Genomic DNA, 13,250 nt, shown 5'->3' on the forward strand with positions numbered 1-13,250 from the left:
ACAGTTTTCTACGTCACAGCTATGTAATATGATCGTTTTTGCCGCGCGCTTCATTGCGATACTTTTTAGGCGCCAAATCTTACTTTCAATGCACATAAAATTGGTTAAGGAGAACTCGCTAGGCGCTAAGGTCGATTATTTCTAACTTTAAAAACAGCTATTAACCGGAAAATGCAAAAAAAAAATTTCGCGTCACAGGCACTTTAAGACATGATCCATGACAACAAACCCAAACAATTTAAAAATTCAAACATCCCTTTTACAATTTCTTTTTTCACCTGCCGAAATGAGTTAAAGAATTCTAGGTAATTAGAGTTAAAGTGCCCATGACACGAAATGTTTTTGGCGTAAATATTTAGCTTATTATGTGTAAAAACCAATTCCTATAAAAGAAAAATTTCAAAAAACTTAAAACTCGGTTTTTTCGGGCCCTAAAGCGCTTTTATTTTGTCTTAAAAGTGTCCCGTGGACTGGTAACGAATTAGCAGGTGATAACGTAGAAAATTGTGAAACTTTCTTCTAGATTTGTCCTACTTCCGGCTCCACCATAGTTGCCGACGGCAATTTTAAAAACAGCTATTAACTGGAAAATGCAAACAAAATTTCGTGATCTATAACAACAAACCCAAATAAAGACCTAAAATAATTGGTTTCAGTGTGAATCATCAAAATGAAATATTCAAATTTTCACATCACTTCCACAGCAAGCGGTAATACATATAGAGGTGTTTGTGACTTCCATAAGATAATACTTGACTTTAACGGTGACTGAAGAACGCGTCTACGAAATGTCCACGAACTTGAGCGCAACAATGAATGGAACTCAGCCGTCGAACTGCTATAATCCCACAGCATTGAGGACTGGGCACACAATTGCTTACTGCGTAATATTCATTATTTCTGTGGTTGGAAATTCCTTTATTGGAATAATTGTTTACAAGACAAAAACCATGCGAAAACCCATCAACTATCTAATTGTGAACATGGCTATGTCAGACCTACTGTTTCCGATATTCTTGATCCCGAAAACTGTAGTAGAGATACATAAGACAAGACAAGACAAGACAACTTTATTTTACCAGGGTAGCCCAGTCAGCTGCAAGGCTGGTATCCTTAGGGGCCCTGGGTTCAATAAAAATTACATATAAACATTTACAATAAGATTACAAGGTTAGGTAAAATTTGCTAAAATTTACAAAAGGGGAGGAAAAAAAAAAAAAAAATCAGATAAAATGTCCTTTAAGAAGGCGTTTAAAAATTGCTAGAGAACTTGCCTCTTTGATTCTGCTTGGCAGTGAGTTAAAAGCTAAACGCCCTGAATTTTTAAAAGTTCGCCCCCCAAGAACAAGATTTGTTTTATTTGGGTGAATATTTCTCCTCTGCCTAGTGTTGTAATTGTGTACATCATTGTTTACCTTAAAATAGTTTTTTAAGTATATAGGAACGAAATTCCGTAAACATTTATATACTAAAATACATTTGTGTATTTTTCGCAGTGTTTCTAAATCTGGCCAATTTACAATATTTCGGGCTGTCTTTGTACTTTTCTGACAGGTGACGATTTTCGCGGCTCGATTTTGTAATCGTTGCAGACTAGTGATACTGCTCTCGGGTAGTTCACCCCAGGCTGTGTCTGCGTAACTAAAAATTGGTTCAATAATGCATTTGTATACCGCTTGTGCTGCTTGTAAAGTAAGAGTGGAGCGTATTCGTCTGAGGAGACCGAGTCGCTTGGATACTTTCTTGTGAACATCTTCAGCGTGTATTTTCCATTTCAGTTCCTCATCGAGGGTAACGCCCAAGTATGTGAATTTACTGACCATCTCGACATTGGTACCACTTATGGTGATGTAAAAGTTTGCGACGGCTTCCAGCCTTTGTCTCGTCCCGAAAAGAATTCCCTTTGTTTTCTCTTTGTTCAGAATCAGACGATTTATATCCATCCAAGTTACAACCCGCTCTAGGTCTTCTTGAAGGGCCTTCTTTATCTCCTTTGGGTTTGCACCCGAGCAATAGATGACTGTATCATCAGCATACATACTAATGTGCGTGTTTTTGAGACAGCTTGGCAGGTCATTGATGTATATAACGAAAGGTAGTGGTCCCAGCAGGGATCCCTGTGGAACACCATAGTCAATGGGGAGGCTTGGTGACAAGTCCTGTCCAAATCGTACTCGTTGTGTACGAGATCCTAGGTAGTTCTGGAACCATGTGAGACTTTTCCCTCTGACACCATAGTGCTCTAACTTCTGTAACAAACAGTTATGGTTAACTAGGTCGAAAGCCTTCTTTAAGTCAATGAAGACGGAGCCAGTCATTTGTTGATTATCCATGTGTTCCAAGATCTGATCAGTGAGATAAGTCACAGCAGTTTCGGTAGAATGTCCTTTTCGGAATCCAGATTGGTACGCTGACAGAACTTCGTTTGCTTCAAGAAATTTCACAAGCTGTACTTGGATTGCACGCTCCATAACCTTGGAGACTAGGGGCAACACGGATATAGGCCTATAGTTACTTTCTTCGGTTCTTTTACCGTTCTTGAATATAGGCGTAACTTTCGCTTCTTTAAGTTCAGGTGGAATTTCGCCAGTTGAAATAGTCAGATTAATAATATAAGTAATGGGTTTGGCTATCACAGAAGCTGCATCCTTTAAAAGTCTTGCAGACATTCCATCTAGACCAGTGGCTTTCTTTGATTTAAGTCTCTTCAGTTCATTACAGACAAACATTTCGTTCACTTCTTCCATAGAAAATTTGTTATTTACTCTTGGTGTTAGTGGCTTTATGTAAGTGCTTAGTTGAAATCGTTCACATAGTTTTTCGGCGATGGAAGTGAAGAAGTGATTGAACTTTAATGCAGACAAACTGTTGGTTTTTGGCACACCGGCATTTTTCTTATTTGGCATGATTTCTTTCAGGATTTCCCACATTGTTTTTGGATCTTGGGTTTCTGTTAAGCGAGAAGAATAATAATCCGATTTTGCTTTCTTCATTTTCTTGCTAACGGTGTTTCGTAAGCGCTTGTATTTGCTCCAGTGCAGTTCTTGATTTGTTTTGATCGCCTTTTTATGATGGTAATCCCTTTCTGTCATTAATTCTTTTATACTTGATGTTAGCCATGGAACTGAAAACCCGCGAACTCTTCGCGTGGCAACAGGCGCATGTTTGTCAGCAACTGTCAAAAAAAGATCTTTGAAAACAATCCAAGCTTCATTTGACGTTGATTCCATTTCGAGAATATCCCATGGGATCTTATTCAAATCGTCGCTAAAGAATGCAGGATCATAATTTTTATAATTTCTGCTCTGAATAATTTTAGGCGGAGGGCGCTTGATGTTGTGGAGTTTTCTGACTCCGAAAATAGCACAGTGATCAGAGAAGCCGATTGGAATAACACCGCAGGTGTACAGTTCTGGTCTTGATGTTAGAAATAGGTCAATTAAAGTTCTAGTCTCCTCAGTGATTCGAGTGGGCTCGGTGATTGTTTGTTTCAGATGAAAAGATTTTGTTGTTTGCTGAAAATGCTTTGTCGCAGAAGTCGGGTTCAAATAATTCAGGTTGAAGTCTCCAATAAGAACAATTTCACCATCATTTGTCAGAACGTTGTTTAGAATTTCTTCGACCCGGCTAGTAAAAGCCGCTGGGTCAGCATCTGGTGTTTTGTAGATTGCTCCGCATAAAATCTTCTTCGATTTTGGCTGGCATACTTCAAACCAAATTGATTCAAAGTTGTCGTTCTGTGTTTGGATTGCACTTTCGTCAAGCTGACTGTAATTTAGTTGCTCTGCTATGTATACCGCAACGCCTCCACCATTTTCGTCTCTGTCTTTTCGCATAACATTGTAGCCAGGAAGAGTTATTTCCGCGTCGGTGAACGAGTCATCAAGCCAAGTCTCGTTTATTGTCACGATGTGCGGTTTGTGCTCGTCGCAGAAAAGTCTGAGTTCGTCCGTTTTATTGCGTAGGCTGCAAATGTTGAGATGAAATAAGCGAAGACCTTTCATCAAGGATGGCGAGGGCTGTGTTGGTCCAGGATTTAGTGAAACGTCGTTAGACAGGAGAATTAGGTTTGCAGCTAGTGCCATATTCAATAATTTCATCGCATTGATAAGTTTGACACTTCCCGTTGTTTGCGAACGAGCCTTCTTGCTGACTTGCTTATCGCCAAGTGGTTTCACTGCTTTGATGTTTACTGTGTTCGCAGTCTTTGCTGCCGTCAGTTTAGATAATCTTTCATCTCTGGATCGTTTCTGTGGACATTCGGCCAGTTTACAGACTATCAAACTAACCAAAAGATACACTACAATGGAGCAAACGGCGGAACGTAAACGCAGAGCAGCCGCCATGACCGAAATTCTGATCCGGAAACAGCTTTAAAATACACGCGGGGTTTTTCAAAATTTCCTATTATCATACGAGCGGCAGATTTAAACCATCGGCAAAACTGATGATACGACAAATCCTCCATGACGATGATTGGTCCATTAGAGGCCGTCTTGGCGAGGTTTTGTGTAAGCTCGCTCCTTTTTCAGCCGATCTCTCCTCTGCTGTGTCAATTCAGAGCCTTGTGCTGATAGCAGTGGATCGATTTGTAGCTGTGGTATTTCCCCTCCGTTCTCCGCTCTTCAGTTCAAAATTGTATCGCTTCTTTATTCTCGCCACGTGGATCATTGTCATGGCTACATTCATCCCGTATCTGGTCGCGTTCAAGCTGGTCGAATATGATCATGAGTACAAGTGTGTGCGGCAATGGATGCGTGTTTTTGACGATTCCTCGTCGGTGACAAAATACTTTATGGCACTTTTTATTGCATTTTTTTATATTCCCTTCGTTCTGATGTTTATTCTATATCTTGCCATTTTTTTGAAACTGAAGTCCCAGAGAGGACCAGGCGAACACTCAATGAACGCTCAAATTCAGCGCTTGAGAAGGGAGAGAAATGCGCTGAAGCTTTCCATTGCTATTGTGATCACAGGTACCGAACTGCTTTAATCCAGTTACTGAGGGAAAGAGAATCGGATTCAACTTTGCTAACAGCTTTTATAAAATATAAAATAAATAAATAAAGACAGGAAAAAAGTTAATAAGCGAGTAAGGAAATAAGTTTTTACTGTGGGAAAAATCTTTTGGATCTGTTCCTCATGCAGAACTAAATCCAACTCAGTAATGTATATACCGTCTTTATTTTGTATTTTGTTATTTTCGTCCCCTGCGAGGCGTGATCTGAATTAAAAAGGCAATAAAATTAAGCAAATGACTGGAAAGCAAATACTGACATAGCGTTATTTGTTGAATAACGTTTGACAGCTGGTTCCGTGTGATGACAGCCTATAATTATTGAAGGAAAATGTTCCAAGATGTAGTGCACAGTATTTTAAAGGATTATAGAGAAACCAAGAGTTTCTTTTGAGAAAAACCCAGTAAACTGAAAAATTCAATTTTACTGTTTTCCGTTGCCATCAACTACCGCATAAACGCACTTATGTTAAGTGCTCTGGTGAGGTCATTTATTCAAGGTGTAAATATTACTGAGTGGCAAATGTCATGAAGACCCCGAGGTAAAAGCAACTTACAAAGTGGCCGGTGATATGAGTGCTAAGGAAGGAATTGATGAAGTTTAATTAAATAGCGCAAAATTTCTTTCAATTCTCGATCAATTTTTTTTCCTAATTCAGTCAAACCCCAATGTCCCATGTACTTCTTTGATATCTCTTTTTATTTCTGACGCCAAAGAATAAACAGATGTTATTCTTTCTATTGCTCTCAATATATTTTGATCCCTTCAAGCAAAATTACGATGCTTTGTCTTTGTCATACAGTTCTTATTTTAAAAGTTGGGTTCAGAGCCAAAGATTGGTTAAAAAAAGGGAAATTATCGTTTGCCTAAAACAACCTCAGGGGTACGGTTCATCGAAACCGATATTTATTCTTTTTTTACTCTTTAGTCTTTTTGTTATTCGTTGATAGTCGTATCACCTGTTCTTTGTTTTACCGCGGAGACTGAAATTTGTCGCTCAGCGATGTTTACATTTTGAATAGATGGCCTCGCCGAGGTACATATGGTTGATGAGCTTATGCAGTCGTTTAAGTCAACTATTTATTATCCATTCGCTATTATGCTTTTTAAACTGAAAGAAAGAAAATGCAAAATTTTTACAGAGCGCTAGCGGCTTTACGCGATACAAATGGCCGGAATACGTTGATTAAAAAGCTGTCACCGTCGAGAGAATTTCGAAACCCGTTAAATAGAAAGTGACTTATTAATTGAGCTGACAGTTGGAAATCCCCAAAAGGAATGTTTACACGAAAAGTAGTCTCGCAATATGCAAAGGTGTTTGAAGATAAAGACCGATTAATTAAGTTATTATGACAGAGATAATTTACCATAAGGTTGTTTTTTACCTATTGTTTTTGTAGTTAAATAGGGCGAATGAAAGGTTTATTATTATCTAAAAAGTCATTTCAAAACAGTCACAACATGAATCAAGAAGAACATGGAACTTCAATTTCTAAGATTGATCTTTTCCAGCACTAGTCATTTCAGTTAGCGCTAAACTTAAATCATCCGCTCAGCTGAAGGGAAGTTTCGTGAACAAAGCGCCATCAAGCAAAAGCTTATCGGATTCAAATTGCTAACTAGGGTTGAGCCCTGTGCATAAAAAGTATGTGTCAATACCGACATATTTCATCGGGAGGTCTTTCAAAAGACAGTTATTAAGTGGCGTTTTCAATGCAAACATCCATAGGGGGTCTTTTTCCATTGACGTGCTCAGTTCACAAACTTCTTACAACCAAATGACCACTGAGAAAAATAAAAATTACTGAAACCATCAATTCGTACCACGAAAGATCTTAATATGTGAACTGGAATCGGGAAACTACTATACATGTTGTATTTCAAAACGTGATACGTTTTAAACAATCCTAACGGCAAGAACATGTAGTTTAACAAATGAATTTATATTTTTAGTTGGGGTTTTGCGAAGTCTACAAATGGGTAGATATGTTTACCGTCACCTACAGCGCCACATCTCAACTTCAGCATAACGTATGAGAGCGGTGTCGAATTCTAAATTTGCCGTCGGGGTATCCGTTCCCAGTGGACGCAAATTTTTGGTCATTTCACGTTGATGTTTTGCAGAGGACGGCTAAAATAATGAAGGAAATTTTAAAACGCACGTGCTGAGCTATTTGTTTTACCCATTAGATCCTTCGTTTATTACGTTCTCGTCTGGGCCGTCTGAGTATGATCATATTTCTGAGTTCGTAAAAATAAAGCCAGATCAGATGAGAAAGTACAGAGAAGTGGTTCATTAACTTGATTCACATCTATGACCATCTATGGCTTAAAAATGAATTTTTAATTTACACGCTCAGAGATTCTGAGTGTCTTCCTCAGGTTGCACTTCTCTTGTGGGTTCTTACACTCTATTTAAATAAGTGTTTTCTTCACTCAATTTATGGAAAAAAGTCTGATTATTGACATATAAATTATAATAGCCATTAGTTGGACGTTAGTTGTCTGGCAGGTATTAAAGCTGAAAGTAGACTGAAAAAGTTGTATAGTCGCCTTTTGCAATACCATTTGCCGTTAACGTCACACTTAAACTTTTCTATTTTAGAAAAACTTCTTTCTCATGCATGATGATTCTGAGACAAGCTGTCAACTGTCATTCAACATCACTAAATTATTCTATTTCGGTAGTCGCCATTCTATCATGTGCTTTATTCATGTTTGCCTTTAGATTCAGATCACGCATTGCGTTCAGCTACCTTCCTTAAAAATGAGTTGTGTTTCGTCTTTTATATGTAAATAAATTTCTCTAAAATTGTTGTTTTCACTTCTTGTCTTCCAAGTCTATCTGTAATCATACTCGTGATCAACAAATCAGACTCCCACTTCGCAGTCGTTCGATTTAGTCGATCCCTCGTATGATTACAGACCGAATTAGACTTCACTCGGTTTTATTACCATCACTAATCTGTTTCGCTTTCTATGGAAATTATCATCAAGGCTTTAAGAGTCTCTTTAGCTGATTTCTTTCTGGTTGACCTAGATGCTTTTTAAACCGAAAGAGAGAAAATGCTAAATATTTTATGGAGCGGCTTTACACGATATAAATGGCCTGAATACGTCGATTGAAAAGCTGTCACCGCTACAAGAATTTCGAAAGTCTTTGAGCAGAAAGCGACTTATTGATTAAGCTGACAGTTGGACAGCTGGCAGTTCTTTCTGGTTGACCCATATGCTATGTTGCAGTTTGAGCCCCCGAGCTGTTGCATGTTCGCTCACTAGCTTACGATGTTTCTGGTGCAGGTACACAATATGTCAGCTTTACTGCTGATATATAACAGAAATGGGCTAATTAATACGACTTTGAAGTGAAACTCCTTCTTTGAATGGTCACGAACGAAGTTTAAAGATTGGGATACAACTCAATCGACCCCGCTAAAAATATATATATATAAAATTTCTTGTCTACTGGTATTCTGGCACTTATTGATTCAAAATGACCGGTTAAGGAAGTTGAAATAAACCAGGATCTTCAAACTCCTTAGAAAAAGTCACTTCAGACCGCACGACTTCGTGTCTATACCTAACTGGCACATCAAAGAATTTTTCAGAAAATTTTTATGACGGCTTAAACCGTTATTTAGAATAATTATGGCTTAATGATCGTTTGATACATATAATTCTAGGTACATATTTTGTAAACACTTTTTGTAGAGCGCTGTCGTTGAAATTTTTCCAAGAGGTAAAAGGATCAGATAAAAAATAAGATCGAATTAATCACCTGTAGCCTCCAGTAAATAAAGACAAAACATATTGCATAACTACAGCCCTTTCATGACTTTTGTGTTCGCGGAAACTTAACCCGACCGCGCCTTGTTATATATACCAGAAAACATATAATTAAAATCCTCTTTTTCCACAATGAAGAGAAAGTTCACATGTTGTTTGAATGAGTGTGTCTGAAATGGTTATTGAACGAAGGGATGAAAATGTATTGAGAGCAATAGAAATAATTACAACTGTTTATTCTTTGGCATGAGAAATAAAAAGAGATATCAAAGAAGTACATGGGACATTAGGGTTTGACTGAATTAAGAAAAAAAAATTGATCTAGAATTGAAAGAAATGTTGCGGTTTTTAAACTTCATCAATTCCTTCATTAGCACTCATATCACCTCCACTTTGTAATTTGCTTTTACCTCGGGGGCTGCATGACGTTTGTCGCTCAGTAATATTTACACCTTGAATAAATGACCTCACCAGAGCACTTAACATAAGTGCGTTTATGCGGTCATTTATGGCAACGTAAAACGGTAAAATTAAATTTTTCAGTTTAATAAGTTTTTTCTCAAAAGAATCTCTTGGTTTCTCTGTGATCCTTTAACATACTGCATACTACATTCTGCAACATTTTCCTTCACTTATTATAAGCTGTCATCACATGAAACCAGCTGTCAAACGTTATTCAACAAATAACGCTATTTCAGTTTTTGCTTTCCAGTCGTTTGCTTAAGTTTTATTGCCTTTTTAATTTAGATCACGCCTCGCAGGGGAAGAAAACAGCCAGCTTTCATTTTAACTTCATTTTTTCCCCGTTTCCCGCTCCTCAATTACCAGGCCGTTCTCGCACACACATTCCTCGCTTTTTGTTAGCTGATATTAGTTTTTCACGACTCATTCTGGCTTGGAAACTGACATCCGTCAATCGTCTTGTACAAAAATAGTATGCAAACAAGCGGTCAATTAAAAAATACAAAAATCAGCATCAAGTAACTGAAGCACAAATTTATGATACGTATTGAAAGCGTACAAAAACCTTTACAGTTTTACGCCGAAAATACTGTAGCAATTAACAAAGATGTTTATAAATAAGGACATGCATGTTATTTTGTGGCAGATTCTTTCCACGAGGTAGTATCGCTTCTTTACAGCTAATTTTTTACGAAACAAAATAAAAAATGCGATAACTATTAAATTCTCAGGGAAGTTTCTCCTTTCCTTAAACTGAATGTTGTAATTACCAGCTGTTTACATACACGTCAAGAGAAGAAAATAGACTGAGAAAATGGAACTTTCTAAAACTTTCCTGAGGCCAATGATATTTCTATTTAAAGTAGAATTATCCAAATGAGATCATTCCCAACTCTTTCATCTGAGGTAACTACAGTTGCAGATACTTTTGCTAATCAAAATGAAGGTTCAGGTACATCTGTCGATATTCTTAAATTTCTGGAGAAGCTAACGTATGCAATTTAGAACAATAATAATATCTATGCAAATCATCACTGCGTTCACTTAAAAAAAGAGCGTTCAGAGCTGTTGGCTGAATGTCGGCGATGTGATCGCAACGATGAATGGAACACAGGTAACGAGCTACTTAAATCCAGTTACTGAGGGAAAGAGAATCGAATTCAACTTTGCTTACAGCTTTTATAAAATAACAAAATACAAAATAAAGACAGGAAAAAAGTTAATAAGCGAGTAAGGAGAGGAGTTTTTACTATGGGAAAAATCATTTGGAGCTGTTCCTCATGGAAAACTAGATCCAACTCAGTAAAGGAAGTTAAACTAAAGAAAGTAAATGAAAGGTATTTGTCAGTAATCAGCTTTGTTTTGTTTATTGAGACTAAAGGTAGCCCCTCGAGAACTACTCAGTGCCAAAGCTTGGTTAAAGAAAGGAAAATTATCCTTTTCTTAAAACAACTTCAGGGATACGGTTCATCGAAACCGATATTTATCCTTTTTTACTCTTTTGTCCTTTTGTTCTTCTTTGATAGTCATATCACCTGTACTTTGGTTTTACCGCGGGGACTGAATTTTGTTGCTCAACGATGTTTACATTTTGAATAGATGGCCTCGCCGAGGCACAGAAGGTTAATCAGTGTATGCGATCGTTTAAGTCGGTTAAAGCAACGGAGATATCATCTTTGCTCGAATACAGAAACAAGATTAAAGGAAAAATTTACATCGTAAGCCATATGAATTCTGTCATGTAAATTTGTTAAATTATTACAAGTTCTCCTGGTGAATTATGAAACCATACCATTTTCCTCGCATATAGGAAATCGGCTTTGTCCCGGCTGTTTCCTTCCCTTTTATTACAACTTCCTGAAAGTTTTCTTTAAAACTCCAACCAGTCTACTGAGCAACAAGCTCAGGCTTATTAAACTTTCGATGGCAACATAATTAAAAATAAATTCTGAATTGAAAAGAAGACTTATGAAGCCATACCATTTTTTATCGCACATAAGAAGTCGGCCTTATATTGTCCTGTACCCTTCCTTTTTGTTACGACTTCGTGAAAATTTTCTTTAATTCTCCAATAAGTTTACTAAGCAACAAGACTAATCAGTAAGTTCGAGGCTGGATTAAACTTTCGATGGCAACATAATTAAAAATAAATTCTGAATTGAAAAGAACATTGTAGATCTTTTCGCTACCAGCTGTCAACCGTTATTCTATATCAGTAAACATCTGTGGCTGGGCTATTTCTGGAGCCATTGGAACAATATTGATAATGATTATATAAACTCATATAGGATGGGCTCCTGCTTATAAACTTGAGAAAACTGTCCCTTTTGCCGACAATATTTGAAAAAGCATATCGTTTGCTTAATTTCGGACAACGGCTGATTCCAACCATACTTTTCTTAATTAGAGGTCTCAGGTGAAGACTGTCGATTTTCTAGAATTTTCCTAGGTATGTTCATTGATTAAACATGTGAAAGTTTGATCTATATAAGATAGATAGGCTGTGTTTCCAGTCGAGTTTAGGTACCCACCGCAAGGCTGTTGGCTGAAGAAAAACCTGATCTCTTGGTATCGAAAAATGTCTGCAAACGTGACAGCAATGGTGAATGGAACACAGTCCATGTCGAGCTGCTTCAACCCCATAGCGAGAAGAATTGGAGGAACCTTCGCCTACTGTCTGCTATTTGTTGTGTCGCTGGCTGCGAATACCTTCATTGGAATAATTGTCTATAGGACGAAAACTATGAGAACACCAATCAACATTTTGATTGTAAACATGGCAATCTCCGATCTGTTGTACCCGATTTTCCTCTTTCCTAAAATTTTTGTAGAGTTAAACACGGCCGGCAACTGGCTGGTTGGCGGTCCCCTTGGCCATGTGGCGTGTAAACTGAGTTCCTTCGTTTCAGATTTCTCAACTCTAGTGTCAATTCAGAGCCTGTTGTTGATCGCAGTGGATCGATTTGTAGCTGTAGTATTTCCTCTCCGTTCCCCACTGATCAGTTCAAAGCAGTGCCGGTACTTCATTCTCGTCATTTGGATCGTCGCCATGGCAGTCCATTGCCCATATTTGATCGCCTTTAAAGTTCTTGAGTATTCAGAAGGGTTAGTTTGTTGGTTGCAGTGGAATGACACATTTGGAGAGTCCCTATCGCAGCAAACCTACATACTGGGATTGATCGTTGTTACCAGATATGTCCCTTTGGTTTTGATTTCCAAACTTTATTTTGGCATTTCCTTAAAAATTAAATCGCAGAAGATTCTAGGGAAGCAATCAGCTAACGCAAGAGAACGGCGTTTGAAGAAAGAAAGAAATGTTCTTAATATGTCCGTTGCCATTGTCCTGGTGTTCGCCGTATGCTGGTTGCCACTCAGCATCTACGCCTTGCTGTTCCATTATTCATCAAACATGGCTATGAGGTCATCTTGTGGCATGGAATACTTTAAAATTATTGCCTTTCTTCTGGCGCACTCGTACTGTGCTGTAAATCCTTGCATCTGTTTTATCTTCAGTGGTAATTATCGTCAAGGTCTCAAGAATCTCTTCGGTTGCTTTCCTGCAGGCGAAGCTGCTTAGTTATCGTTTTCTCCCCAGCCTTCTGCATGCTGTTTGGATTTATCCGCGCATTGATGTGGCTAAACATGCCCGCCGTTTCTTTATCCCTATTTATAGAGAATTTGAGCAGAGAAAGTTTTGAGACGCGGGCAGCAACAGGAGAAAGAATAAAACTAAATCTGGCGCGATTTGACACTAATTCATCGACCGTAAGGAATAAGAACTTTTAACTTGCGGCTGCCGTCCGCGTCTGCCGTCGATGCTTAAGCTCTCTAATAATTACACTTATGAAGTAGTTGGTGCAGCGAAACCCATCCATCAACTGATTTACTGTTTGGTGACAACAAACTTTCCACATTTTACAACTCTGGCCATCTCTTTCTGACTTGTTGAAACTGTTCGTAATCCCTTTTAGAAGAGCCTCGCTA

At 38.1% G+C, this 13,250-nt stretch overlaps 2 protein-coding genes across 2 annotated transcripts; both read left to right on the forward strand.

The window, feature by feature from the left end:
* The first annotated feature begins 788 nt into the window (after positions 1-788).
* Positions 789-4,993, forward strand: LOC131798692 (neuropeptide SIFamide receptor-like). The gene is made up of 2 exons (XM_066172830.1): positions 789-1,040; positions 4,463-4,993. Exons 1-2 carry the CDS (start codon positions 789-791, stop codon positions 4,991-4,993), a joined length of 783 nt encoding a protein of 260 aa, XP_066028927.1.
* A 6,851-nt stretch (positions 4,994-11,844) lies between these two features.
* LOC136283643 (QRFP-like peptide receptor) lies at positions 11,845-12,843 on the forward strand. Its single transcript, XM_066172831.1, has one exon. The coding sequence runs from the start codon at positions 11,845-11,847 to the stop codon at positions 12,841-12,843; it is 999 nt and encodes a 332-aa protein (XP_066028928.1).
* Positions 12,844-13,250: the final 407 nt, after the last annotated feature.

This window comes from Pocillopora verrucosa, chromosome 10, assembly GCF_036669915.1.
Source record: "Pocillopora verrucosa isolate sample1 chromosome 10, ASM3666991v2, whole genome shotgun sequence".
In the NCBI taxonomy this organism is placed as follows: Eukaryota; Metazoa; Cnidaria; class Anthozoa; order Scleractinia; family Pocilloporidae; genus Pocillopora; species Pocillopora verrucosa.